General features: G+C 42.7%; 1 protein-coding gene across 3 annotated transcripts; it reads left to right on the top strand.

Annotated features, from left to right (window-relative positions):
* Positions 1–189: 189 nt before the first annotated feature.
* TADA2A (transcriptional adaptor 2A) lies at positions 190–27,142 on the top strand. 3 transcript variants are annotated; one of them, XM_054208984.1, is made up of 16 exons: positions 190–247; positions 1,987–2,169; positions 2,948–3,054; positions 4,151–4,210; positions 4,853–4,944; positions 6,388–6,545; positions 7,968–8,056; positions 8,836–8,908; positions 15,294–15,357; positions 17,314–17,357; positions 17,895–18,005; positions 19,269–19,463; positions 20,081–20,213; positions 20,918–20,961; positions 23,503–23,576; positions 25,427–27,142. In XM_054208984.1, exons 2-16 carry the CDS (start codon positions 2,145–2,147, stop codon positions 25,610–25,612), a joined length of 1,455 nt encoding a protein of 484 aa, XP_054064959.1. In that variant the 5' UTR covers positions 190–247; positions 1,987–2,144; the 3' UTR covers positions 25,613–27,142. The 3 variants fall into 3 exon arrangements, with proteins under 3 accessions (XP_054064959.1, XP_054064957.1, XP_054064958.1); XM_054208982.1 differs by lacking the exon at positions 190–247 and adding an exon at positions 1,304–1,612; XM_054208983.1 differs by lacking the exon at positions 190–247 and adding an exon at positions 1,311–1,612 and having other exon boundaries at positions 19,392–19,463; positions 25,427–27,132.
* Positions 27,143–27,689: the final 547 nt, after the last annotated feature.

Below are 27,689 nucleotides of genomic sequence, written 5' to 3'. Positions count from 1 at the left end.
CCGTTACACACCGCGCCCTGCGGCCGCGAAGCCAACGAGTGACAGGGGGACACTGGGGGAGGCGGGGGGGTGCGGCGGGCACACCCGCCCCGGCACACAGACCGCGGGACGGACCCTGGGCCCGGCGGGGGCGGCGGCCATAGAGGGGCGGGCCGGGTCGGGCGCGCGCGCGGCGGCCAGCGGCGCATGCGCAGGGCGGGGCGCGGCCGGCCGCTGTGCGCGGGGCCTACCCGCCGCCCGGCGTGAGGTGAGAGGCGGCGGGGGCGCGGTCGGCCCGGCCCGGCCCGTGAGGGGCGAGGGAGGAGGTCGGGACCGTACCAGAGCGGGGAGGAGCCGGTTCCGGGGCGGGGGAAGCGGGAAGGGCGGCGTCCGGGCAGCCGGGGGGGGACCAAAGCGGGGAACTGGCTGCCGGGAGCGCGCGCGTCCCTCACCGGCCTCGCGGACCGCGCTGGCGCCGGGCGGGGCCTACGAGGGGGCGGGGCCTCGGAGGGCGCCTCCTGGCGGTGATGGGGAGAAGGGTCCTCCAGGGCTGGACGGGGAGTGGGATTATTGGGAGTGAGGATTGGGTTACAGGGATTGGGGAGTGGGTGATGGGGGAGTAAGGTTTGTGGAGTAGGGATTGGGAATGAGATACGGGGAGTGGGGATGGTGTATGGGGGAGTGGGGATTGGGGATGGGATGTGGGGGCATGAGATTTGGGGAGTGAGATATGGCAAATGGAGTTTGTGAACAGGATATTGGGGAGTGGGGTTTGGCGAGTGGGTTAAGGGGAGTGGGGTTTGGGAACGGGATATAGAGGAGTGGGATATGGGGGAGTGAGGTTGGGGAGTGGGGCTTGGGAATAGGATATGGGGGAGTGAGATTTGGGGAGTGGTTTATGGGGGGGTGGGGACTGGGGTTTGGGAATGCGGTTTGGGAATGGGATATAGGGGAGTGAGGTTATGGGGGAGTGAGATTTGGGAAGTAAGATATGGCAAGTGGAGTTTGGGAATGAGATATGGGGGAGTGGGATATGGTAAGTGGGGTTTAGGGTTAAGGGGAGTGGGGTTCGGTAACGGGATATGGGAATTGGGGTTTGGCAAGTGGGTTAAGGGCAGTGGGGTTTGGGAATGGGATACGAGGGGGTGCACAGAGCTGCATCAGGAGTGGGCTGTGCTGCTGCGCTTGGTGCTGGCACTGCCCCGGCGGGTTGGTGCTGCACAGGTTCAGGCAGCCCTGCGGACGGGGGTAGAGTGGTTGCAGTTCACAGAGTGGAGTGGGTGCCCAGAGGTGGCTGTGCGGGGTCACTTACGCCACAGGGTAAAAAGTCCAGGCTGGAAGTTGCTCTTGGTTCCCTGAGGACCCAAGCAGGGATGTGTAGCCAGGATGGAAGCAGCTGCCATCTGCCTGAAAGGGCTGCACAGCTTCAGTGGTGCCCCTGGATGCCGGACCGTGCTTCCTCACATGGTGCACGGAGGAGAAAAGTCTAGAAAGAGAACCATTAATTTCAATAAGTGAGAAGCCTGAGCCATTCCCAGCAAAAATACCTTGTAACAGTGAGACATGTTAAGAGATCCCACAATGGAAAGCAACTCAATTCCCAGCAGTGCAGAACCTCACTGTACCAGTGCTGGTGAGTCAGGCGCCTGTTCATAGGCGCTGAGTCCCATTCAACACTGAAAATGTAGATGGCATGAGCACTGTAGATTTTTGCGCTGCTGTGTCTGTGCCACCTTTAACCTGTTGGTTCTCCTCCCGGTGCCTCCTGGAGGTGCAAACTGCTTTCTTGCACAGCAGCTCTTCATAACTCTCTGCTCAGCTCATACGTTCCCACTGAAAGCCTTGGTTTAGGATTGGCTCACATCCCCATCACTTCACACCTCTCCTTACACTGTATCCTGTCCCTCCGTGTTTGATTTCTTCTCATACACAGAAAACAGACTCTCAGCCATGTCAAATGGACTCTGTTACGAAGGCTGCTGACAACCCTTTTGCTTTTGTGTTCAGGTGGCTCTGGGAGGGTCTCATCTGCGGGGGCTGCAGGAGAGATCTGCAGGCAGGGAATACCCTTTTTGGACACACCGGTTGGGACAAGGCTCACGCTACGGGCTTTTAGGCAGGACGGGTTTTATTCAGAGGAGCAAGAACACCACCAAGGAAGAGGAATGGAGCGTCTGGCCTCCTTCAGTAGTAAGTACCACAAGATGACATTTGGAAAGTGCTTGCCATTGTTTAAAGATATTAGCAGCCGTCTCAGGGAGGGAGACAGAAATCTAGCAGTATTTGGTCCACAGGGTCGCTTCTTTGATCAAATTCTCAAGAGAATGAGTACATAAATGATTCAGTGTTAATTTGGATCTTTTTTTCTATCTACTTTTTATAGTTGGGCTAGTTCAAATCCATTTTCTTGGAAAAAATGTGGCTTATAACTTGACAGTCTATTTATTTTGACTACTTTGCAATGAACAAAATGAGAAAAACTTGCAGAGGAGTGTTCCATTCCTTGTTCAGCAACCTGAGCAGAGTCTGAGGTTTGGACGAGTTACAGAACAATCTTGTTGATGCCTTTGCAACCCAGCAATACGCTTTCCAAGTCAGACCTGAGGTACACGAATGGGAGGCTGCAGCTCTCTGTGCAGTATTCTCCACGAATAAGGCCTTGGGGCTGGTCTTTGGTGCAGAACACGAGCGGATCAGTGCTGAGTTGTACCAGGAGGCTGCTGCAGAGAAGATTTTCCTTTGACTCCTCTGCACAAGTTTAGGTTTAGCCCTGAGTGTATCAGGTCTAGCGGAGATGCGGTGCCAAATCTCTTACAACTCCAGCTGAACACGGAACTTCTAACAGATATTTGGAAAAGATGCAGTCGGAAAGAGGTTATATACAACTGAGTTCACTTAAAGTGAATTTAGGTGATTGCTAAACCAGTGCCTTGTTTGTATTGCATGAGATTTACTTTTGGCTTCACAGATGACCCTTTTGATAAGCCTCCATGCCGAGGTTGCTCTTCGTACCTCACAGAGCCCTACGTTAAGTGTGCGGAGTGCGGGCCTCCTCCCTTCCTCCTGTGTTTGCAGGTGAGTGCAAGGATGAAAGCAAAGGCATTAATTTATTTGAGAAAGTCATCAAAGGCCTGTCCGGTGCCAAGTTGTTCCATAAACACATTAATAACTGGTCTCTGTAAACTTGTATCAACACACTTATTTGCTCAGGGACAGGGAAACGACAAAGAAAATGTTGGAGGCTGAAGAGTTGAGGCATGAGCGGCTGAAGGAGATCTTTGTGAAGGCAGCTAAAGCTACCTAAAGACATGCAGTCAGCCTGACTGTGTAACGGAGCCTGCCGCTGCATGTCTAGACAGTCATTTTTATGGCTTGGAAAAGAAAAGCCATCAAGAAATACCCTTTCCTTGTCACCACACGTTTTGTTTTTTCCTCCTGAATGGAAATGAAAATTTGGGGAAGTTTGCAATACTGACAATAATTGTTTGCGGCTGGATATAGTTCTTTAAAAATTATGTGTGTGATCTGATAACCACAGAAAGTACTGCTAGTTTGAAATTATTAAATAAATAAGTTTGCATTACTTATGATTAAAATTGGCAATAACCTCTAACACTGAAAAAGGTGGTTAGCCTTGTGCTCAGATATGTACAAAATACACAAAACCATATTTTGTATATTGGGTATATTTTTGTTCATTTACCTGTACTTAAAAAAACAGAAATTTTACTTTTGAAAATAGCTGCAAACCATGCTGGTGCTTTTTAAACAGAAAACCAAGATTAAAGGGAAACTGTGTTTTCAATACCTAAGAAATGCTCTGCTCTTCCTGGCTCGATCGACTTTAGAACATAGCACCGAGCTTCCTTCACCTGCCTAACTTTGCCTTAAATACTTAACAAAAAAGTATGTCGATTCACAGGAGTAATGCCTCGGTGCAAAAGACAAGGAAGATACAAAGACAGATTTAACACAATTTTAACAAAGATTTTTCTACCATTTTATGTTTTTTCTAGTATGAAACCAGAAAAATGGAGTATCTTTTTCCGCATATCCGATAGTCAGTTTTGGATATCCAGTGGTCAGAGAATAAAAGGAAAAAAGGGATCAGTTAAAATGTTTTCAGGGCAGAAGGAGGAGACTAACATAATGCTAATCTTTTGTTCTACAGTGTTTCACACGAGGATTTGAATACAAGAAACATCAAAGTGATCATACTTATGAGATAATGGTAAATATTCCTTTTAGATAACACCTACTCAGTCTTGAGCTTTCATAACTTCCCAGGAGTTAGACCTTTGCTTACTAACATTACACTGAAAAGCTAAGTGATACAATTCTTTGATTCAGAGGGTTAGAACTATTACAAAAGAAAAAGTCTTCCTTGAGAGTAAAGAAAAATACCCACCTGGAACATAATGGAATAGTGGAGACTTTTAAAGCTACATTCTTTTATTGTGCTTAGATAGCTCAATGCATTTCACTAGACTTCCAGTTCTTTAACCATGTGAGTCAACTTCTGTTTCTCTATTCTTGTTTTTTCTTCCCCAAAATTAATTTTTAAATTTTTAAAGTTTTCAGTAATTTTTACGGTGTCTCATAGCATAACATTGTTGAATTACAGCTGGTAGATACAACATGTAACGGTATAATCAGAAGAACTGTAGCGACAAACTAGTTTTTACTGTAGTTGATGACCCATCAGCCTAAATAATTCATCAATTATTTGATCAGGTTTCATGGGACACATTAAAAGTTTAAAACTGCCGGTATTATACACTGTGTTGCCCTGTAGTTTAGAACTTCTTTGCTCTTGATGTGGTGGATTGTAACAGAGGATCACAGCAGTTTGATTTGCTTTTTTCTTCTCTAGACTTCTGATTTCCCTGTCTTGGATCCTAACTGGACGGCTCAAGAGGAAATGGCTCTCCTGGAAGCTGTGATGGACTGTGGATTTGGCAACTGGTGAGAATTTAGTGCTTCGGCCAACTTCAGTGAATGATGGGTAGTTTTTCCTTTCATTTCACTGGATCTTAACTGTTGAATCCATTGGTGCAAGTTCAATATTCAATGTTCAATGACTTATTGTGGGTGAGACACTAATTTAGCAGCTAAAACAGAAGACTGGGGTAGCGGATTCTGTTTTCAAATCTGCTGTTAGATATACAAGGAAATTGTTCTTCTGAGATGCAGGGCACTCCAGTGAAGTACAAAGTTCCCTCCGTTTGCATTAAAGTCAGTAGGTTTTGAAGGACTCAACTATTGCCCAAGATTTTCTGTGCCCCAGTTTACTCCTATGTAAAAACTAACTGCAGAATTTCTTATCTTGTGTGGTTTCGGTTTGCTTACAGTTGACTAACTAGGTATTGTTATTTTTGGAGGTTTCCTGCTTCTCTGTCATATTTAGGATAGAGCACTGGAAATATTTAATATTTTTATACTGTGTTCTGTTAAGTTAGTTTCTGTAGTTGCTACAGGATTTTTATACATTTGTAAATAAAGGAGATCTGTAGTCATGAGTTCTCTCTCTTCGTGAAAAAATAGCTGTATTAAAAGTATAGAACTCTAGACTTCACTGAAACAAAACTGAGCTCTTAAGTGTACATTGCTGTCATAAGTAAGACTGAAAACGCTTGCAGTTATGTTCTTCAAGTATGCTGTCTAGTACACTTTGTCCTACTTAGCAATACAAGTAATCTTAACTTTTTCCTTAAACACTTGGCTTTTTTCAGCCTTTACCAAATAAAGGAAAAACTGACTTTTCTTCCTGGAATCCCTTGCATCCAGTTTTTAGTTTAACAGAATTAAAATGATTGCTGCTGGTGGATTTTTTTTTAAGTCCTCAATTTACACAGCCATTTTATTAAGACAAAATACTTCATATTTCTAGTCAACCACTTTTCTGAGAAAGTTTGGCAACAATTTCCAGAACATGTTTTGTACAACCATTTTGGTGTTTAAAAAAACCTGTTTAACATCACTACACGAAAGCGGAAACCACTATCCAGTTAAAATCGCACGAGAAAGTTGAGAAGCAGAATGCAATTCCAGACTTAGAATTTACCATTACCTGGAATTAGTAAAATGTATCAAAAGCTCTCAAATAACAATACTAAATTTCAAGCATATAAAAGATTTGGTACGTTCCATCAGACAGGGAGTTTCTCATGTAAAGACAGTGAATTGTATTGCTCGTGATCACCAAAAAAGTGCTCCCTGTATCAAACGTGTAAGTATTGGCTCAGTGATAGTACACAAAACGTGAATTCAGACATCATGACAGATCAGTTCTCCGCACACCATGCAATCAGTCTCTTGTCCAAAATTATCTTTTCCCACTAGGGAAAGACAAGAACCCTCAACATTTCTGTATTCTTCATATTAAGCCTCCCCCTCTCCCCCCTCCAGGCAGGACGTAGCTAACCAGATGTGCACAAAATCCAAGGAGGAGTGTGAGAAACATTATATGAAACACTTTATCAACAACCCCTTGTTTGCGTCTACATTACTGAACCTGAAGCAGGCGGAGGAGGCACAACAGAATGAAACAGCCATTCCTTTCCACCGTGAGTATCCCCTGCCCGTAGCACGTGTGGGAGCTTTCCCGCAAGTCTCGACTCTTCCAGACCTGAAATGAGCAGCCTTTGGAGAAAGGCACGCACCACGCATGCAGTTTGCTTTCATTCCCAAAAGGAGAGCTTGTTCTGATGGCTAACTTGAACAATGTTGGTAGTAGGGTCGTCTTCACGCTGTATTAAATCATTGGCATATCAAATAGCCAAGACTGCCAGTTCAGCGGGGAAAGGGAGGGAACGGAGAGGTCTGATGCAAACATCAGCTCCTCAAAACCAGAAGTTCCTGCACAGCCAGTGGAAACGGTCACTCACAGAAATCACCACAGCAAAAGCCTGGATGTGCAGATTCATTTAAAGGACGAGCTACCTCAAAGCTGCTTCACGTATGGCGCTATGAAACAGCCTGTTCTTCATGGCAAATACCAGAGAGAGCTCTCACCCTTGTCCAGACCCCGCGCAGCAACGTTAACTGAGAAGGGGTTTCGACCTTTAAAACGTTTCATCTGACTATCCACTGTGTACCGGGCCTAACTGCTGATGTGATCTGTCATAAAATCATGCCCTTTAAGTTATGCTGATTTCACACCTCTCTCTTTAAAACTGCCTTTTAAAAGTGTATGTTAAATTTCAGCAATTTAACAAATTTTCAGTTTTCCTTAAATTTAACGTCTTCAGAATTCCCCCAGTCTATCAGCTGTTCCATTATAAAGCTTCCCCGGAATGGCTGGGGAAAAAGATTGCTTGGTATCTGGAGGTTTAAATTTCACGATAAAGTGGTTAGAGCTAAAGCAGTAGGAACTGGACAATTTTGGTTCTCTCCCTGGCTGTCATTGATTTTTTTATGTGACCCAGGCCAAGACAAATTCTCTGTGCCTCAGCTTGCTTTATCTGTAGCATGGGACTTACAATGCTTAGCTCCTTCACAAGTGTGTTGTGAGCCTCAGTCCATTATTGTCGGTAAAACACTGAGCTCCTCAGTTGGGAAGCGCTGTAAAAATTCAGAGCTGTATACCTTTAATTGCAGCTCTCTGTAAATGGCACCCAGAAGATGGCAGATTTAACACCCCTGTTGCTATTAACTAAAAGAACTTGCACGCTGAGAGCGAGTGATCTGCAGAGGTTTACCGGGGGGATGCTGAGCTCTGAAATGTGGAGTTTACATTTTATAACCTATTTATTATCTTGAATTTCTGTGTTTGGCTTTTGAGAATACTATGAAGATCTCGAGATTGCTGCATTTTTCTCTGGATGAGCTCAGTCTTTTTCTGAATGTAATGCTGAATAAAAGCCCAATCAGGGTGTTTTTCTTCAACTAATTATTCCCACTCCTCCTGCAAAAGAAACACCTATTTACAGATCATTAAAAAAAGACTCTAAGCCCTACACAACATCTAAAAACCTTTCTTTTTTCAGCTGCTGATGATCCCCCACGGCCTACTTTTGATTCCTTGCTCTCCAGGGATATGGCTGGGTACATGCCAGCGAGAGCGGACTTTGTTGAGGTAAGACTCTCTCTTCTCCCATTATTTTAAATTTGCTACTGAATGCAAGATCAGCAAACGCACGCTTGTTTGCCCATGCCTATAGGTCTGTACTCTTCATATGAAAAACAAGAGAGGACCGGAGAGGGTGATTAAGCCAAGGGTTTAATTAGAGAGGTGGCGCTGGAAGCCTGCGAAGCTGCCAGCAGCGCTCGGCGAGTGGGTGCCTGTGTGCAGGGGCTGGGGCTGCTGCTGCCACCAGATGTCCCATCATGAATGGCTCTCTACGTAAGCGGGCTGGATGCTGTGAATTAGATGCTTAGCAAAAGGGGTCAGCTTCAGCATGCTTCTGTTTCGTTTGCCTTACAGAAGCACATAGGAGCCCGATCCAAAGATCGCTTGAAAGACCTGCATTGTTTGCAGTGTTTTTAGCCGTGGGCCCGGGGCCCCAGTTTCTATTGCAAAACAAGCTCCTGTACATGAAGCAATGAATTCAGCCATATAGGGGCTGCTTGTTTTTGTACGTTTGAGCAGAATTTCCACCACAGTGGGGCAGTCATGGAGATTACCTGATTAATTCTCATTATCCTATCACAGCATCCTGTTCCAGTTGCAGCCATGGGGGTCCATAGTACACATTCCCTAGTTAAAGCTCCCCAGTGAGGCATGTTGCTCAAGGATGGAACCTCGTACAACTGTATGAGTAAATATCTCTGTTTTCAGTACTTATACGTTTACTGAAAGCTGATACCAGTTTTTTAGTGCTAGTTAATGACAATTTATTAATCACCTCTGAGCAGGAATTTGACAACTATGCTGAATGGGATTTGAGAGATATTGATTTTGTAGAAGACGATTCAGACATTTTGCATGGTAAGTCCCCTGTTTCTGTACGTTGTCTGAAAACAACGTTTCAGAGTGCCTACTCAGCATTTCATTGGGTCTCTTCTTCTCTACACACTTTTTAAAAACTGAACATACATTTTTAATGATCTCACTTCTGTGCATTGGGATTTAAACACTGGCATTTCTATGGTCCTCACTTTCAAATCTCTTTTAAAAGCTCTTAATCAACTGACATACAAATGGTACTTATATAGAGAATAATACACCTTACTGCTGAAATGTAGCCAGCTATAAAGTAGAACATGACTGAAATGGAATAGTCTCCACCAGCAGTAGGTATCTCTTTAGGAAAGACGCAAGTGATATTTTATCCAGTATAAACTCCAGAGAAAGTTTATCTAAGTAGACGCAAATTATCTGAGATAGCAATTTGTCTGGCAAAAGGTAGCAGTACATCAGTGTTTGAATAAACAGACCTACAGGCTTATTAAAAAACAGAAACATCAATGCCTGGATATCACTTCTCCTCCCTGGCGGAAAGATAATATTTCCATCTACATAATGTTTGTGAGCATCACCACAAGGCACAACTTTTGTTCTGATAGAAAGAGGAACACTTTCTTCTCTGTTGCTAATACCCTTTTTCCCTACCGTACCTAGTTTGTTAGAAGATCTGTCGCTTATTCTAACCTCTGTTAGTTTAGGAAATCTGATATCAGGGTGGATATTAATACAGGCAGCAAGGAGGTATGTAATTTATGTGCAACACTTTGAAAATGTTCTGCTCTTGAAGTTGTATGGGTTTTCATGCGTTAAACATCCACCCTGAGTTATAGCACCATTAACCATATATGACAACTTACTTTTTTATTGAGGAGAGGATGGTTGTTGCACGAGTCCAATTACTGCTGCTGAGTTTCTGTGAACACAGCTGCCTTAATAATACCAAATAACAGGAATTCTTAAAATGACAACAGGAATTACGAAAATGACATTTTAATCCATAGAGGAGAAAAGATCATACTTTCCCCCACATTTGTAAGTACATATAGTGTTTAAAAGTACTGTGTTTATGCTTCAGAATTCTCCCATCTATGTCAGGCAGTTCTAAGCTAAAGCCTTAGCATCCCTTGGAGACAGACAAATCCTGTTACGTACAGACAGTCTTTCCAAACTTAAAGAATCAGTTTGAAATTCAGCAGCGTACACAGAGCTTTAAGGAATGAAAACTCCCTTGGCTCAAAAAAGGTTATGAGAATCGTATGTCAGTCTCGCTTCCCTTTTAACGTTTATTGAAAGGGGGACTGGCTTGTGGACATGTCACGGATTCATCATGCCATCTCTCTATCGTTTCTTTTTATTACTATTAAAAGATATATTTTCTTGCTTCCATGTCCTATTCTGAGTCCCGGTAAACTGAAAAAGCAAGATAATCTCCTGGTTCTGTTCATTAATTGTTACCTTAATATTCATTGAAGCTGGTTTACCAGCACTGTCTTCCAACCCCTGACACGTCTTCCTCCCACTGCACAGTTCAGCCATTTAAGGTGTCTCCTACCAGCCTCCTGTTTAACTCGTCAGTCTGAATGCAGAAAATCATCTTTCCTCATCCCTTCAGAATATTGCAAAGCTGTGCAGGGGCAGAGCTTTGGTCCATCTAGCCCAGTGTCCTGTTAGTACCCCATAGCAGATGCACGGGAGAAGAATGTAAGAAAAGGCAAGTATGGGCAGATACTTTTCCTGGCATATCTTCCACATTTCCTGCAGTGACAAGTTTAGCGACTTCTTGAGCCATAGGTTGTGTTCAGATCATTCTGACCAAAGGACCTGTCCTCCATGAACTTGGCTAACTACTGTTAGAACTATGTATATTTGTACTTTAGCCTGCGTAACATCCTGTAGCAGTGAGTTCCACAATTAAGTTAGGAGTTCTACAATTTAATTAAGTGTTGTGTGAAAAAATACTTCCTTCTGTCTGTCAGATCTTTTGCCTCATAATTTCATTGGATGTTCTCTAGTCCATTCTTCAGTTGTCTTCAGTATTTAGTATAGGCTGTCAGGCATTTGCCCTGTGAAAACTGCTTGGCCGAGATTATGGAGCGTGACCAACTACATTTTCAATCTCTTAGCTCAGGGACTCTGGCAGCTTCCTTCCCACAGCTGTCCTGGATCTGCCCACGTGAGAGAGAGAATGCCTCGAAAAAATGAAGTCCCAGGGTCTCGCCAGCTGTTTTTCTTTTACGTGAGACATATTGGGGAGAGGAGAAATAATTTTCTAAAAGAAACTTTGGAATTAGATCTTTCCCTTCTCCAAGTTAATACAAATAAGGACGGGGCCACATCCTCCCTGTCCTGCAGTTTTAAAGATCTCAGATGCTGACTTTTCTTGATGACTTGAGAATGTTTTGCGACCTAATTGTAGGATTTCGTACTGTACGAAATGGCACAACGATTGGATCTGAAGGCACGGACGAGCGCTTGGATGATTTAAGAAGCCTTTGTCCTTTCTAGTTAGCAGGAGAGAAGGTCGGGGGCAGCCCTGGAGGCCCAGCTCTGCTGGTCTCTCCCAGGGCTGCCTGTCCTGCTACTTCCAGGCAGCGGCTCTAAGCTGCCTCTCTACCCCGGCCCTGCCCACGGGCAAACTTCTACACTACGTTGTACAGAAACATCCTTGAAAAGCAGCCCTGTGCCGGGCTTCCACACCTGCTCGAGACACAATTTTGCTGGCCAAACAGCAAACTTTTTTTTTTTTTAAAATAGGTAAAGATGTAAAACAGGTTTTTGATACATTTTATAGCCCAGAGAATCCCAAATGGCATCTTGCAGCATAGATTAAGTATCAGGTTTGTGAAAAATTCCTCAGGTTTTTTTTTCTGCCATGCATTAAACCTCACTGGGTTCAAGATTGATTTTTGAAAACTACTTTTATATTCCATTTTCTGAAAGTTACTCAAGCTAGACCTTGAGAACACACCAACCAGAATAATTTCTATGGTCTCTCTTCCTTTCTTTTGTTACACGAGTCACAGATCAGTGCTGCAGTGTCTGGGTTGCACATTAACATGGGAATATTTGATGCTTTCATTGGAACAGAATTCCCCCTTCTTCCCTTTCCCCCACATTGCTCTGCTTTTTTTGCAATTTTGTAAAAATCATTTTATAAGAAGTTCTAGATCTAAGCTACTTGACCTCTGTTTCCTGATGTATTTTCCCTGTTATATTTTCCTGTCTCACTCTAAACAAGTTCTCAGTATTTCCACAAGGAAGAAGAATGCAATTTAATACAAGGTGGAAAAACTCCCAGGCAGCCTTTTCTGAGGAGCACAGAAACCAGGACCTGCTGACTCACCAGCTCCTCCCACCACGCAGGAGGTCACAGTCATTGTTCAGTCACTTCTTGATATTAGCAAGATGGTAGAAATTGTATGAAATCTCTCATATTTCAATTAACTTATTGAACCGTTAACTTTTAGGCAGTACTTACAACATAATGAGCGCATGCAAATATATGCTGCAGTTAGACAAAAACATAATGGACAGATCAAAAGAAACAACTAGTTACAAATCTCTTTCAGCCCAGAGTGCTTGAATATTTCATGAATTACAAGTTTTCTTCAGACTGAATTATAGCGTTAGTAATTTATTTTTTTCTAGGCTTTTTCTCCCCTTTCCTTCTCACGTAAATTATTTTTACCTCTAACACTGGGAAGTAATTGCTGAAACCGCAAGTTTAGAAGCTATTGGAAATAGACTGCAACTCTGGCTGTACAGTAGTGAAATTATAAGATACAAGGCAGTCAGTGTCCTTCTAAATATTACATGATGTTTATTCTTTGGTGGAAGTTCCTGACACGCTCTGAAGGCAGATCCTCTCTTTGCCTGGGGTCCTGCTTTCCTCCAGGGAGGGTGAATTTGGCTTGCAGCCATTAAGTTTGTACCAGCCGAGGCACACACTGGATACACAGCCTGTTTACTTTGATTAGTTTGCATTCTTCCCATTATTTGGGCCTTGCATGCCAAACAGAGGTTAGCTATCGTGAAACAAAGGTCTCACTCATTAGTGCTCGAAAAAGTTTTTGCAGACCAAATGAGGCTGAAAAGGAATGAAAAGCAAAGAAGCTGTTTTGGACACACATTCTTGAGAAACCAAAATATTTTGATTTTTTGGAATGGAGAAAGGAGCCTTGAATTTCTGCCTATCACTGGATCCTTCAAAGCTTCTCTGATCATCTCAAAGAACCTTATCATTTCCCAAAATGGTCACTTTGAACACGATTTCAGCTTGGATTATCTTAAGTTAACAGTACGAACAACACTCTCCCTAGTACAGTCCATGGGGAAAAGCACAGGGAAATAATTTTCATTCGTACAGCATCTCTTTTCTCATTTCAATGCGGCATGTAACAGTATAGTAGTTTGAGTTATTCATGCATTCCAGATCTTGTAATCGGCTGTTCCTGTGTGAATACGTCTATTAAAAACAAAAGACCCTCCAGAAGTGCATGTGGCAGCAAATACTAATTTTTCTGTAAGCAGAAGCTCCATTTTTTTTCCCTTCATTTGTCCTCATGAATGTTCCTTCCCCTCCCCAGTTGATCATAATTTCTTTCAGAATATTGTGCACTCAGGTGAAAGCATCAAAATACAATGGTTATAAGTGCGTAATTACTTGTGATATTTATAGAGGTTCTCCAATGCAATTTCTGCATGTACTTATTAAGTTCTGCCCACACAAACCCCAGAAAATAACACGTTAGCTTAGCTTGCAGAGGGTTTAAAAATATAAAAATATTTTCCATAAACTGGCACCGATTCCGACACTTAGTAATATATTTCATGCATGTCTAACTTACTGCATTTCCCACTTCCTTGTCCCCACATTTAAGTAAGAAGGAGAATTTGCTACTTGCACTTGTTCTTAAATTAGGAAACTTAAATACCTCTTTATGAAAACACATAATGATTCTTGAACACCCTGGTTTTGCAAGAAATTTGCACAAAGAAGTAAGAACATTGTACCACCCCTCCTGTCTTCACACGTAGTCTTTTGCTCCTAGATTAACATCAGATCTGTTTTGTATAAATTGAAGATTCTTTTGCTAATACAGGGTCAGCAAGCATAAATCAGAACTGTTGGCTCCTGGGCCGATAGGCACAGCCTTGGGGCTTTAGCTGGCCCTGGTTGTAAGGGATTTTATTACCCAGAGGAACCGCAGAGATGAATTGCCTGGAGGCTGGGGGCTTCCTGGTGTTTACATATAAATACGTATTTTAAAATAGACACATGACCACACTTCTCTCAAAATTGCATTATTATTTATCAGAGAGCGCAATCAATAAACTGCCAGTATCGGTTTTGCTCTTTTCTTGTAACTACAGACCGAGGAGTGGATTCTGGATTCTGTCACCCTTGGGCCACCCCTGTTTACGCAGCGCAGAGGGCTGAAAGGGGACGTGCTCTTGCTGCGTTTCAGAGCGCTGCATGTTGTCTCCACAGCCTGTAAACCCACTGTCAAGTCTCAAGCCTCCTCCTTCTGAGAGCATACTGAAATCATTAACGTAAAGGAAAAAAAGCCAACCAAGAAATGAGCCAACTCTAAGCTTATTTAATGACCTAGAATTTTTGCATTATTTAACAAAATGAGGGAAGGGAAGGTGATAGGTGTCTCCTTATCTTTTCTCTCAAGAATTTACCAAAAAAGTTTATTAACCAAATGCTTACCGGAGAAAGAAGCGGAAGGATCTCCGAGTGGATCAGCCAGACAGCAGACAGATTTGATTTCGAAAAGGATGTTTTCTAATGAGCATGGCTTTTTCCTGTGCTTCTTCACATTGTCGTGAACTATTCTCTTTGTTCGTCTGGCAGACAGATAAGTTTAGAAGTTAACAAGCTAAAATCTTGTAGATGTTTTTAAGAACTGTAGCAAAGGCTACTTTGAATCCTCACAGTTCAGAACTGTGTTTTTCTATCTTTTGGAGTTCCTTGCTCTGTGCAGAGAAGCCTTTGTGCAAAGATGATGCCTCAGATCCTTAAATCCAATAAATGTGCTTTTCAGGAGAAGGAATACTTAACAATTGCATGTATGAAGGAACAAATAAGTGCTAATAGTAAAATAGTCCAAGAAGGAAGAGGAAGAGAGTTCTCAGGATCTGCCTGAGTTGATATTTAGGGGCATACATTCCAGACGTACTTGGAAGGAGCAAGCAAAGGAAAGCTTCTACAGGGAGCATGGATGGTCTGCAGAAGGTTAGCTTCTAATGAGTTTATGCCCCTGTGAAATTGCCATGGGATTTTTAAAACAGCGCAGTAGAATGACCATTTCAGCCTACCATGAACATACAGGCTTGAAAATTAGCCTAATACAGTGATTACTTAGGTATTCTGTAATTATTTTTTTTTAATATTTTGCAGCGCTGAAGATTGCAGTTGTAGATATCTATCATTCCAGGTTAAAGGAAAGACAGAGAAGAAAAAAGTGAGTTTTCAAGCAATAACTATGTTCCTTTGTTTCATTAACACGTATTTTTCGCCAGTGTTGTCCTAATACTAAACTTCATTGATTTCCTATAGCACCTTTCCAGACCCTTCGCATGCATGGAGACCTCCTGCTGTGAAATTTGCGTGACAGGCTTCATCTCTTATGTGTGGTTCTCCTTCTGTGCACAGATTAACATCAGGCTTTAGCAACGGTACCAGCCCAGAAAACACAGATAACAGACCCCGATACTTATTTGTCCACATGGTTGGCAAAAGACTTCTACACACCGTAATTCTCCTTTAAACTCTCGAAACCAAGTCATTAATTTTGAAAAGCCTATTTTCCAGTCCTTTTTAGTGCATGAAAGTCATATACACAGGGCTCTTCATATTACTTTCCCAAATCCAGTTATACATAACTAACTAAGCTTCTGGCACACCTGATGAGTAGCCATTTTGCAGAATGAGGAACTGAAATACTGTCTGGGAAAGCGGACACAGATCCAGGACTAGGAACCAGAAAAAAAAAAAAAGAGACAAATCTCTGTTTTATGTAATGCTCATGGACTGCACATAATTCATTTTCTACTTTAGGGGGAGAAAAAAAAGCTGCCAGCCTGTGACTCATTGCTAGACCCCCCCACTTTCTCCATAGAAATGGTTTGCATCATTATTTTTAATTCTTAGTGGTCCATAAGTTAGTTTTCTACGATGTGTAATGAAGATAACTATATTGCTGACGTGTGTTTGAATAATTTATTCAGTTCATTTGACAGCTTTTTAGAATGACTCAATCTATTCATTAAATTCAATTTTATTATAACTTTCAAATACTTTGTTCAATATTTAAAATTATATCTTGCTGTATTACTTTCTGCTGGAAGAATTAGTAATTTGGAGTAGGAACTCCTCCATTCCTTCTCATAATACAGCATAGTTCTGCTAAATGACAGGTAAAAGTTGATATGTATTGGCCTGGTTCTTTATAATTCATAAATTAAAAAAATATTTATGTGGTATAATTTCCATTATGATAAATCATGTCATACTAAAAGAAAGTGCCATAAGGCTCAGCTACATAAATCAAATCGGTGTCAGTTTTTGTAAAGTTTCTACAGCAGGATGGGACAAAAATCTGGAAAATGACATAAAAATGCTGACATCAGACTCAGAAAGTCTTCTCTACATGAGACGGGAATATTCTTTTATACATACTAAAGAAAACATAATGGATTTTATAGAGCAAATTCCAACTTGACCTTGACAAGCCCAACTTTTTAGTATCTCTTATCATTTGCAAAAGTCGGGTGTTTATCCAGCCACCACATAGCAATGACCACATGACGTTTGCTGAAACCTGTCACAAATGTATTTGTCATGCGCTTATAAATATCTTACCTGCCTTTTTACTCTGCTCCTTGCCCTGATCCTGTCAAGAACATTTCAAACTTGAGTTACCTAAATAATTTCCCTCTTTTTAAAATCTAAACTGTCATGGAAAAATTCCTTCATCCTGCTCCCAGCGGTGAAATTTGCCGTGCGTCCCTCACCATTGCTCTAGCAGAAGGACGTTTGTCCCTCTGAAGCTGCAAATCATGCTTCATGGGACATTCCTTTACCTCCAATTTTGGAAAGTCACAAGACACTGTAGATGCAAAATCTGTGCCTAAAGAAGCAATTTTAAACCTTTAAAGTGATTGTAGCTCCTTTTGTGCTGAGTGCTGTCAGAGTTGGACTAATGCATACCACCACCCAAAATCTACCCCGATTAAAGCCGCACTGCATCGCTACATCATGTTTCTCAGTTAGCCAGATCAAGGGATATGGAAATTTCATGTGTTTAGTTTTAGACCCCTCTGATGGTCTAAATCAAAGTTCCTTCTGAAGCCTTCGTATTTATGAGCTAATACACGAGTTAATGCGTTCTAGTAATACCATTTTCTCTCAATTACAGAATTATAAGAGATCATGGCCTAATCAACCTCAGAAAATTTCAGAGTGAGTATCAGGTGTAACTGTTTAATTTTAAAGCAGCCTCTACTCGGGAAGCAAAACTTTGCGTGTTCAGTGTTTCCAGTGCACCATTGTGGGTTTTTCATACTGTACAATATTCAGATGGTCTGAATTCCAGCAGATTTCCTGCCCTGACTGTTTCCAACCAGCTGGCTCTAACTATTCCCGGCTCAGTGTTTTAGTTATTGCCGGGGAATTGCTCTTCAGAAGCATTTCAGGCTCCACTCAGTAGGGAGAGGGGTGAAGGAGAAACCTAGGCCATTAAAATGCATCTCACTATTCTAAGAAATGATCAAACCACATGTAAATATCATCCTTTTTCCTTTTAGAATTTTAAAGGCTCTACAATTTTGTTGCTTTTTACTCATCGGTTTGTAGTTGTGACCAAAATGGCCAGGAGGCGTACCAAATCTGGATCTTTGGGCAGTTCACAGAGGCTGGCAGTCAGTTCAGGCTCCACTGAATTTATTTTCTTCTCACAGTAGTCATGATAAGGCATGACACTTTTTTTCCCCCCTCTAGTTTTGGAAAGGCGATACCCAAAGGAGGTTCAAGACCTTTATGACACAATGCGGCGATTTGCGCGAATTCTTGGACCGGTAGAGCATGACAAGTTCATTGAAAGCCACGCATGTAAGTAGTTTGAGGATTTTAGCATATATGTTCTTCAATAAGCATAATGAGTGGTTGCATCATCTACAACCTTTCCTAAATATATACCACTCCAGGAGGTTGGTTTTCTCCTCCTCTCCCATCCACCTCCCTCAGAAAAACAAATACATTTGTGGTTTCATACATTAAATGAGCAGCAAGTGGTTTTTTCCACTAAACTGTGTCTGAGTTCTTTGTTTGATTTTTCACTTGATTGAACATTCTGGTCATGTGTTAGCAGTAGTATTTTCTTATCAAAAGACCACTATTCATTTACTGGGACTCTCTATCACTGAAAGAACAAAATCCCTAAAATTTATGTCTGTGTTGAGAAATTGGGAGCTGACAGCAAATTGTGAATTCTTTGAAAGATACATGTTAAACTATTATACGTGTACATAATTATATAGTACAGCTGTCATTATGTCCCTTACCTTAAAGGGAGAGGCATTGTTCCGTCACCGAATCATCTCGAGTCTTTATGCATAATCATAGCATGCATTTAGTCAGATTCCAGTACGAGTCATTACATCCTGCTTAATTCTCTGACTTAAGCTGGGAAAATTGCTGCTCATTAGACAGAACAAAGCATTTAAACAGTTGTGCCTGTATTTTCAGGACACCCTATGCGAAATACCAAAAGTATGATCCTGCAAAATCATGAGTCCCGCATGTGAGTGTTAGTCCTGGAACCTCGTTTTGTTGTTGTAGTGACAGCGGAGTCCTCAAGTTAACCTGATAGTCAAGGACTCGCCTTATCCAGCTCTGCTGAGTAGTACCAGTAAACAAATTCAAGACAAGCAAACTTGCGCACTGTAAAACTAAGCAATGCCTGGAAGCCAGCTGATAAAAGCTATAGGCAGTGAGTATCACTGAGCAAAAGAAACGCGGCTATTTAATCTTACTGACAGCAGAAAAAGAGTCATCTGCAAGGAAAAATTTTGGAAGGTCCAGTTATGAAAGTCATAGTTCAAAGACAGTATTAGATGCTGTAAGGAGCCTGGATGGGGTATTTTTTCAAACCTATTGAAATGCCTTCCAGATATCCTACAGTATTGTTATTTGCCTTGTCGAGGGTATGGCAAAGGAACTGTCAAAGCATGAAGAGAAAAATAGCTTTTCTGAGCACACACACATACACTAGAAACCAGCTTAAATCTGTGATCAAGGAGTGTTAGGCCACGGTGAGTTTGAGCCCTGATCCAGACTTGTGCAGAGAGGTTAACCCTGTCTGTGGTTCTGTAGACTTTGTAGCCGAACTGTGCAGACAAATAAGAAATAGCAACGTACACCACAGCTCACTGCCATCCCCGCTGACCCACATTTGTTTTTTGGATTTCCCTCCTGCTTACCCGTGGGGTGAAACAGTGGAATTTGAGCTGCGAAGGGAAATAAAGCGACTACAGGAATACAGAGCAGCAGGAATCACCAATTTCTGTAGTAAGTACCTGATGCATTATTCAGCCCATTCCCATTCATCAAGGCGTGGAAGGATGATTTTGCAACACTGAGGATGTGTTGAATAAAAAGACACTTAGTTTTAAAATGCATTTGCCTAGCCGTTTAACTGAACAAGGCTTTAGCAATAATGCTTCAGTCCAGCTGTGCTTTTTTAAAGCTAGTTTGAGCCATCAGCTTGGAGAATGTGCTGTCTAACAGAGCTGCTTTAGTCACCGCTGTGCAAAAGATTCAGAAAAAAAAAAAATGTATGGCACAGTGGTCTCCAGTGCTTTATCTCTGGACACTTGCTCTGGCTGTCAACAAGTGTGATATCTGGAGAGAGGGCTAAGACCTCCACATAAACGAAATGGCCTCTTTTATCCTGGAATTGGATCACGGAAGCCTTTTTTGTTTGTTTTTGGCCTGAAATTAGCGGGGGAGGGGTGCAGGGTGGAATCTAATACATTCCCATGCCAAGTAGTTGTCGTGAGGGAGAATAGCAGAGCCTGGTCCAGAGCTAGAGAACAGTTTCTCACTTATTTCCTAAAGTGGAAAAATAACTGTCTGGAAATTTTAACCGAGGCAGCTGGTGAGAACGCGATCTCTGTTTGCCATAGGTGCCAGAACGTTCGATAACCTCAAGAAGACGCGAGACGAGGAACGCCTGAAGCGCACCATGCTCTCTGAAGTCCTGCAGTACATCCAGGACAGCAGCGCCTGCCAGCAGTGGCTCAGTCGACAAGCTGATATGTACGGTTACAGTAAGACTCTGCTTTTCACAAACCTGTGCTTTAGTCAGCTGCATCCGACACGCATTTCTGTCCGATAATAACAAATGCATTCCCAGCTTATTACAGTAGGAACAGGAAAATTCAGAAAGACAACAAACGGTGGCTAACAGCAGTAGTGCTTCTTGAAGTGCAGACAAGAAAATGACTAGTAAGGGCTCCAAATCTGTTTTCTGTAGTTTATATTTGAGGAACTTAACTGCTGTTAATAAAGTCATGGAGGAAAATAAGGTCTTTATGGATATTAATGAGGGCGCAGATGACACTTGAAATGTTTCAGATGATTTTAGATGTAGCAGCATTATTAATGTGTAGTCACCCTGCACAAGCTGTTTGATTTAAGGAGCCAGCTGCAATGCAAAGGAAGTGCATCCTGGATGCTACGTGGTCTGAGAAGATGATTTGGCATTTCCCCAGTCATTCTCCACTGAATTTTTTATTTTGTCCCTCACTCCCTTTTTCAGACATGGTCTTCCATCTAGGAGCGCTAAATATTTAGAAATCCTGTTGACTTTCAGATCAGGGCCTGGGTTACGCAAGTTGAATTGTATAATTATTAGAAGTTGGGTAAAAAGTAGTTTCAGGGACAATATATGCAGTTATTCTTTAAAAAAAAAAAAAAAAAACAAAACATGAAGGCAATTTGAAAATTTCCTTTCTTTTCAGTGATTCCGGCCTGAGTCCCACGGTACCAGTTCCTTCCAATTCAGGTAACTGTTAGATGATGGTCTGTGATAAAAAGCCAGCCGTACATCAGTAATACTATTCTGGCAGCCAGTTGGAGAAAGACTCTTTTGCTCAAGTGCAAAAGTGTCAGTCCTCAAGCCTCATGGTGAAGCAAAGCTCAAGTCAACATTACCTCAATCTGCAATTCATTCCACGTGCAAATCCTGTAGGGTTTTTTGCTGAATTTACAGATTTTTCTGACTACAGATGGAAAAATCCATCCTAAAGCTACATTAACAAGGCAGGAAAGAAAAGAATTTTCACATGAGAACAAAATTTTATCTTTAAAAGATAAAGCTAATCCAGTTTTTAAATGAAGCTGTGTAGCACATACCATAGCAATATGAACCTGACAGAAAGCAGATTTGGGAAGGCAGAACACCAAAAAACAGTTGCCTGAGAAGCAGGCAGTCGTTGCAGCATCAAGCAAGTGACAGAATGAGATGATACAGGTTGCCTATGCAACTTCAGTTTTCCTTTTCTATGAATACGGTTTTGTATTCTTGAATTCTGTAATCACAAATTTTGGGTTTTTTTCCACCAAGAGGAGCCCTACTTCTTTCAGTGTCCAGTAAGGACAGATTCAGGGGCCAGTCAAGGCCCTCATGAACAAGACTTCTTATAAAATCTCACCTCATTTGTTGAGGTCACAGGATGGCATGCAATGAATGAGACCAGGATAAAGTTTTACTTGAACCAAACTTCTTAGAGGTGACCACTGAGTCTAAATGTTGTTCATTTCTACCAGGAGCCCTGGTAATTTGAGTGAAAAGACCAAACAATTGGTCATTGCAGAAGTCAATAGGCACTATGTTTTAAACACATTTGGTGATAGCTAAGATCTGGTGTTTTGGAGATAAGACAGCATTGTGTATCTCAGCCTGGGCGTGAAATGAAATCCATGAAATGGGGACAGTATCCCCTCAGCTGAAGGGCTAAAATGAAGAATGAAATTCATTTTTTGTCAAGTATTCAGTGGCCAGTGAAGTAGCAGAGCCCAAAAGAACATGAATTGTTTTGCCTATGGAACTCAGATAGCATGCAGTGTTTACAACCAGTATCACATGTTGAACAAAACCCAAACAAAATACCATATAGTTGGTAATTAAACAAACATCCTGCATACTGAATAAGACAAGGATACTGCGGAAAAACTGCCACGTGTCTATATAATTAAAGGCTGCATCATACTGAATATACAAGAGGGCAAATTAGCGTTGCTTAACTTTACTTCTAGATTTTGAGATCATGACTGCAGCCTGATTATGTTTTCTTTAATATTAGTTTGTGTGTGTGTTATTTCCTAGGTTTATAAAACAGTAAAACCAAATTCTGTCATGTCTCATCATAGCACGCTCGTTGCAGGCCATAGACAGAGGGAGGAGTGCTGGGAAATAACTCTCTCTACACCTACCCGAGACACTTTTCCAGCTTCTTTCTAGTCCTTCAGTTCTCTCTCCGATCAGGCCCCCCTCACCTGGCCAGGCTCCCGTCTGTCTCATACAGACGCACGGGAGAAGGAGAGAGACGGTCCCAGAGGCAGGAACCGGCCAGGGCAGGGAATGGAGCAGTGGCCAGCACAGCCCCTGGGAAAGAGAGCTGTGTATTTCCTGGGATCTCATCACTTTGCCAAATTTGGGAAGTCTGTCCTGGGATAGAGAGACCTATCTCTTAGCAGTGCTAAATATGCAACCCAAAGCATGGGGGCAATAGACTTTCTAAAAATGTAATAAATAACCCTAGCTTTGTTCTGAGCTCTGGAAGTTAAAAAAAAAACAAAAACAAACAACAAACTATTAGGAAAATAACCACAAACCTGCAAGTAAACAACCCTTGTAAAATTTTAAGCTGCACCAGTTAAAGTTCAGCAGTTATAAACAACAGCGAAAGTGAGAACTATCAGACCACCTGGTGACAGACGTTTCTTTCAGTACTGTTTATCATAACAGACAAAAATAAATCCACAAACTGCATTTGCTTTACAATATTTGCATCATATTTAAAGGCATTTAAAGAAAACTCTGCTTCCCGAAGTTGTTGGTAATGCCAGAGAAACCGGCTGCTAATGGCACCAATAAATAACCTCAGCATCCTTGCCAGCTGCTGGTTTCACGCCTGCTGGGAGCGAGTGGTGCAGGCTGCGCGCCCCCTGCGTGCCCCACTGCCCTCCCTGGCCCCGGCTGGAAGAGTTGGTTTCGTCAGGAGGCGCAGCCCGGCTTAACCGCGGCCAGTGCCAGTTTGACAGAAAGCCATTGTCTTCCAGTTCCTCCCGAAAGCCAGCGAGCCGGGTTTCACAGCGTCAGAGTCCTCATGCAAGTATTCACCGCACGCTTAACTATGTCAGTTGCAAAATCACACCTTTTATCAAATCAGTGCAGTTTTTATGTTAAGCCCTAAATAATCCTTGGATCATACTGGGTTAACATCACGGGGATTTAGTTGCCTCTGTGATAACACACCTAAGGAACAGCCATTGCCAAACGGCTCAGAGTTCCTCAGTGTTTTCTCCTTTCTTGTCCCCGCAGGCAGACGCAGTGCCCCACCGCTCAACCTCACAGGTCTCCCAGGCACAGAGAAGCTTAACGAGAAGGAGAAGGAGGTGAGGAAAGGAAAGGAAAGATAATCTATATAAAACTTCATCTTCACAGCGCAGGGGTGCTCACACCATCTGTCTCAGGTGCTGTGAAAACACCTCACCTATACGCCCTGACTACTCCCTGCTCACAAAAGTCATTCAGGTTTTCCAGTTGGTTTCTTAATTCCAGTTACTGTACTCTATGTACAACATAGCTGCAGCAAATGAGTTTATTCAGCAAAGATGAGCACCAAGGTGCTATTATGTGCTATTATAACATCCAGGGTATGACACCCTCTCTCCCTCCTTTGTGAGACTGGGCTGAGCAGAAGGGTTATTTTTTCTTAATGAACATGGGGTTTAAAACTGGCAGAGGATTTCATCAAGGGCTTCACTGGACAGATCACTGGACTAGAATAGCAGAGCTCTTTCTGTGTTATAGATATCTCACAGCCTAACCTCAGCCAATTATGGTTGCTTTTCACTGTAACGCTAACGGGAACCATGGAGGCAATAACAGTGTATTCAACTTTTTATGTTTTTTTCCATATTTCTGCTTTTCAGTGCACATACCAAGCTTTTTGTATGCACGTGTGGCAGAGAATGGAATCTGGCTTTCTTTAAGCGATGGGTTTTAGCTTGACGTGGTGTTGGAGTTTGCAGCCCCATATGGAGTGCTCTTGCATGGTCACCTAAAGAAACCAGAGGCACAGGGAGATCAAGAGAGCACCCAGAAATGAGACTGCAACCCCAGGAGAGGCAAACAACGCAGCAAGGGGCCTGCCGCGTATTCATGGCTCAGTTTCTTCTGCAGCCCAGTGTAGGCCTGTCCTTAATTCAGTGAAAGGCAACACTGGAAAACTGTTGAAATAAAAGATTATTATTTTTTTTTTTTAATAGAAGTCATAATCTGTCCTTAGACTGTCTACAAGGCAGATTTCAGCGTACGTATAATGCAGATGCATTTCAGACTTTTCCCTCTGCGTGGAAGCTGTTTCCCCTTCACTGGAGATGGCAGCATTGAAAATCAGATCACAGATTCACCATGGAACATGGCATTTGTGGCTCCGTTCAGCATATAAATAATTGTGACTAGGACATTAGCGTATATGGGGAATCTGATTTCCTCGTCAGCTGAGACATAAAGTCTGAGGTCCTCTGAATTCTGCAATTTCCTATCAATGAGGAACAATCATTAAGCATTTCTTATTAAAAGGAGGAGACAGCCAGTATCTCCACTGGGAGCGATCCAGCGCACCGTCTAGAAGGCGGCTGGTATTTGGAAGCGAAACAGGAGCGTTGCAACCTAACAGCAGAGCACGGGGGCTTTTGAAAGCCCGCCCTTTTGCCAGATTTCCAAGCCCGTAATGCCCTCCCTGCACAGCTTCCATCCTGGGCTTCCGGAGGGGGCAGGCGTTGTGTGCATAGCTGCTTTTGTAGAAAGGTATTAAAGACTTAGTCTGCAGGGGATTAATAGACAGATGCCCTCCCTGGCGCTCCTCCAGCACGCCGAATTGCTGGTTGCAAGTCTCTTTGGCATGTGTACTTCCCTGGGTTTGTAAAGAACAACGCCCACACAGGACACACTCATAGTTACGCTCCTGTGAGCTGAGAGCTTGCTTTCATCCTCCTAGTTTATTTTTCAGTCAGGAATGTTTTTGAATGCAGCAGCCAGCAAGCTCCTCCCTTCCCTACCTGTGGATCGAAACAGCTCATAACACAATTACTGTATGCCTCCCCCAGACAAAAAAAAACCCACCACATTTAAAGTGTTTTCAGAAAAATACTCACAATGTTACTCCCCCAACAGGGATCACAGAATGAAAGCGCGTGATGAGTGTTAGTGTTTATTAACTTCACCTTTTGTCTTCCAGCTCTGTCAGATGGTGAGGTTGGTCCCTGGAGCCTATTTAGAATATAAAGCTGCTTTAGTGAACGAGTGTAACAAACAAGGAGGCCTGAGACTTGCGCAGGCTAGAGCGCTCATCAAGATCGATGTGAACAAAACCAGGAAAATCTATGACTTCCTTATCAGAGAAGGGTACATCACGAAAGCCTGAGGACAGAGAGCAGCGCTTCGGCTGGAGCAGGCAGATGTGGAGAAGCTTTGAAGTCACTTTGACAGCGTTGGAAGATTTTAACAGTGTTGAATGAAGGACATTTCCTTTTGTTTAAAATCTTTGGGGCTTTTTTTTGTAAAAACAAGTAGGGAGCTTTGTTAAATTGTATGAATACTGACATTTCTTTGTCTGGATTCCTTTTGATTCTGCTGTTTAACACTGCTGTTGTCAGAATTACGCTGCCACGTAGCGCTGGAAAGAGTCATATGCCATATAAGCTAATCTTAAATGTGAATGGGCATTCATTTCTAACACCTCTTGTAACTAAAAAGAGAATCGCGGTACTTTTATGCTGACAGCGACCCAGAATAAGGGCAGAAGAGCAGCACGTAATGAGAGTCACACTTTGACTTTGTGTGAGTACAGGGGTATAGAAACGCAGTCCCCTCCTTTCTTGTACTTCCTAAAACAGTGTTGGCTTTCAAAGGAGGTAGCACATGCCCAAGGGTATAAAAATAGACCTTGCAGTGGTCCAGTCTTTTTAACTTAATTGTGATAAAGGATGGGAAAGGACGTGGCAGGGAAGATCCTCAACAGTTGTTACTTTTATGTGATATTAGCACATATCACAGCATGAGTGCACTGTACAAACCAATAAGCTTCATCTGCTCGCTACTTCATTTGGGATTGTCAAGTTATATATAATCCCTCAGTTTCAGTCTTCGTTGCTCGGGCTCGTTGGAAAGGCTGGATGTTACACCCAGAGCAGCCTTTCGGAATGTAAATAAAGAGACGCTCCGTACCCCGACGTTCTCTCAGAAAAGATAACAAGCGGAGAGTGCAACAAACTGCCCGGAGCTCGCACAGCCCTTCCCTGCCCTCCTGTTCCAGGGCCTCCCTCGCTCAGCTCACCCCAATAACAGCAATGTGCCCAACCGACCAACAAAGCAATGACGAGGTGCAACAAGTTCCTACACACACGCGACACCCCGTCACGTCAGATGATCCATTGTACGACTTCGGTACAAAGCATTTGTGTTTCCAGATACGGTTGGATGATGAAGACGGTTCTTTTCAGATGCAGCTTGGCGTGATCCACTAGACAGTAAAGTCTTTATCAGACAGCTTCCATTGCTAACGTATAAGGCTGAAATAACATCCCATAAGTGACCGAACAAACAAAGCAGGTGGGATGTTGGGTGCTCTCAAGTTTGGGATCTCCTGTGGAAAAGCCTAACTGAGCTCTAACTATACTGATACCTGTTTAAGGTGTTTAGGTTTGGGGGTGGTTTTTCTCCCCCAAGAGTAATTATCCTGTGTACCCGAGGTGCCATTGAACATGAAGTGTTTTGGTTTGTAATAAAATCAAAATGACTTGAAACAATCTTAAATCTGCGTCCCCAGACTCTGAGTGAGACTGTAAAGGTCATGCAACTGCCTGTATCTACACCCATCGGCTTCTCGCCGCGAGAGAGATGAGATAAATGCGCAACAGTGGCTGTATGAATGTGACCACTAAATTAAATAGTAATATTTTCTAGGTAAAGAAAAGCAGCAGTTATAAATTACATGTTGAAGATTAAAATCTGTAGAAATTGAGACTGCACAGACTGGGAATGCCAAGGGAAGGGACAAAGTAAACTGTAAATCCTTGGGAATGTTTTTCCCAGTTTTAACATTAAACAAACAGCCAAACTCCCTTTCCTCTTGCCGAGTCTCCCATGCCGTGACATGTACAAAAAAGCAGTACATGAGCCAAATACGCTGGTACCTGCTGTCACCATCCCGAGATCAGCAACATCTCCCCCAGAACTTTAGTGACGTTCTTTTGCCCCAAAGGGACCCAAACGGGACCATGAATGTGACCTGCTTTGACCGAACACGGAACTCCCCAAACCCGAGCTGTTGCCGAGCCCTGTGCTTTGGGCAGTGCTAAATAATTTGACCATCTGGAAAACTCTGGGGAGAAGAGATCTCTGGAAAGGCAGGAACTGCCATTCTTTAGCCAGCCAGGAGGAGACGGAAAAGAGACTTTTCCAAGGTAAGTAGGAGAGCACGAGGCAGTGGGGAAGTGGGG

Source organism: Rissa tridactyla, chromosome 7 (assembly GCF_028500815.1).
Source record: "Rissa tridactyla isolate bRisTri1 chromosome 7, bRisTri1.patW.cur.20221130, whole genome shotgun sequence".
NCBI lineage: Eukaryota > Metazoa > Chordata > Aves > Charadriiformes > Laridae > Rissa > Rissa tridactyla.
Note: the sequence above shows the minus strand (reverse complement) of the source record. Positions and strands in the feature narration are given on the sequence as shown.

Coding starts and splice junctions, on each gene's coding strand:
- TADA2A (XM_054208982.1), top strand. CDS start 1,543: ATGTTAAGAGATCCCACAATGGAAAGCAACTCAATTCCCAGCAGTGCA. Junction 4,211..4,852: donor ATCATACTTATGAGATAATG/GTAAATATTCCT, acceptor TTTCTTCTCTAG/ACTTCTGATTTCCCTGTCTT. Junction 4,945..6,387: donor GACTGTGGATTTGGCAACTG/GTGAGAATTTAG, acceptor TCCCCCCTCCAG/GCAGGACGTAGCTAACCAGA.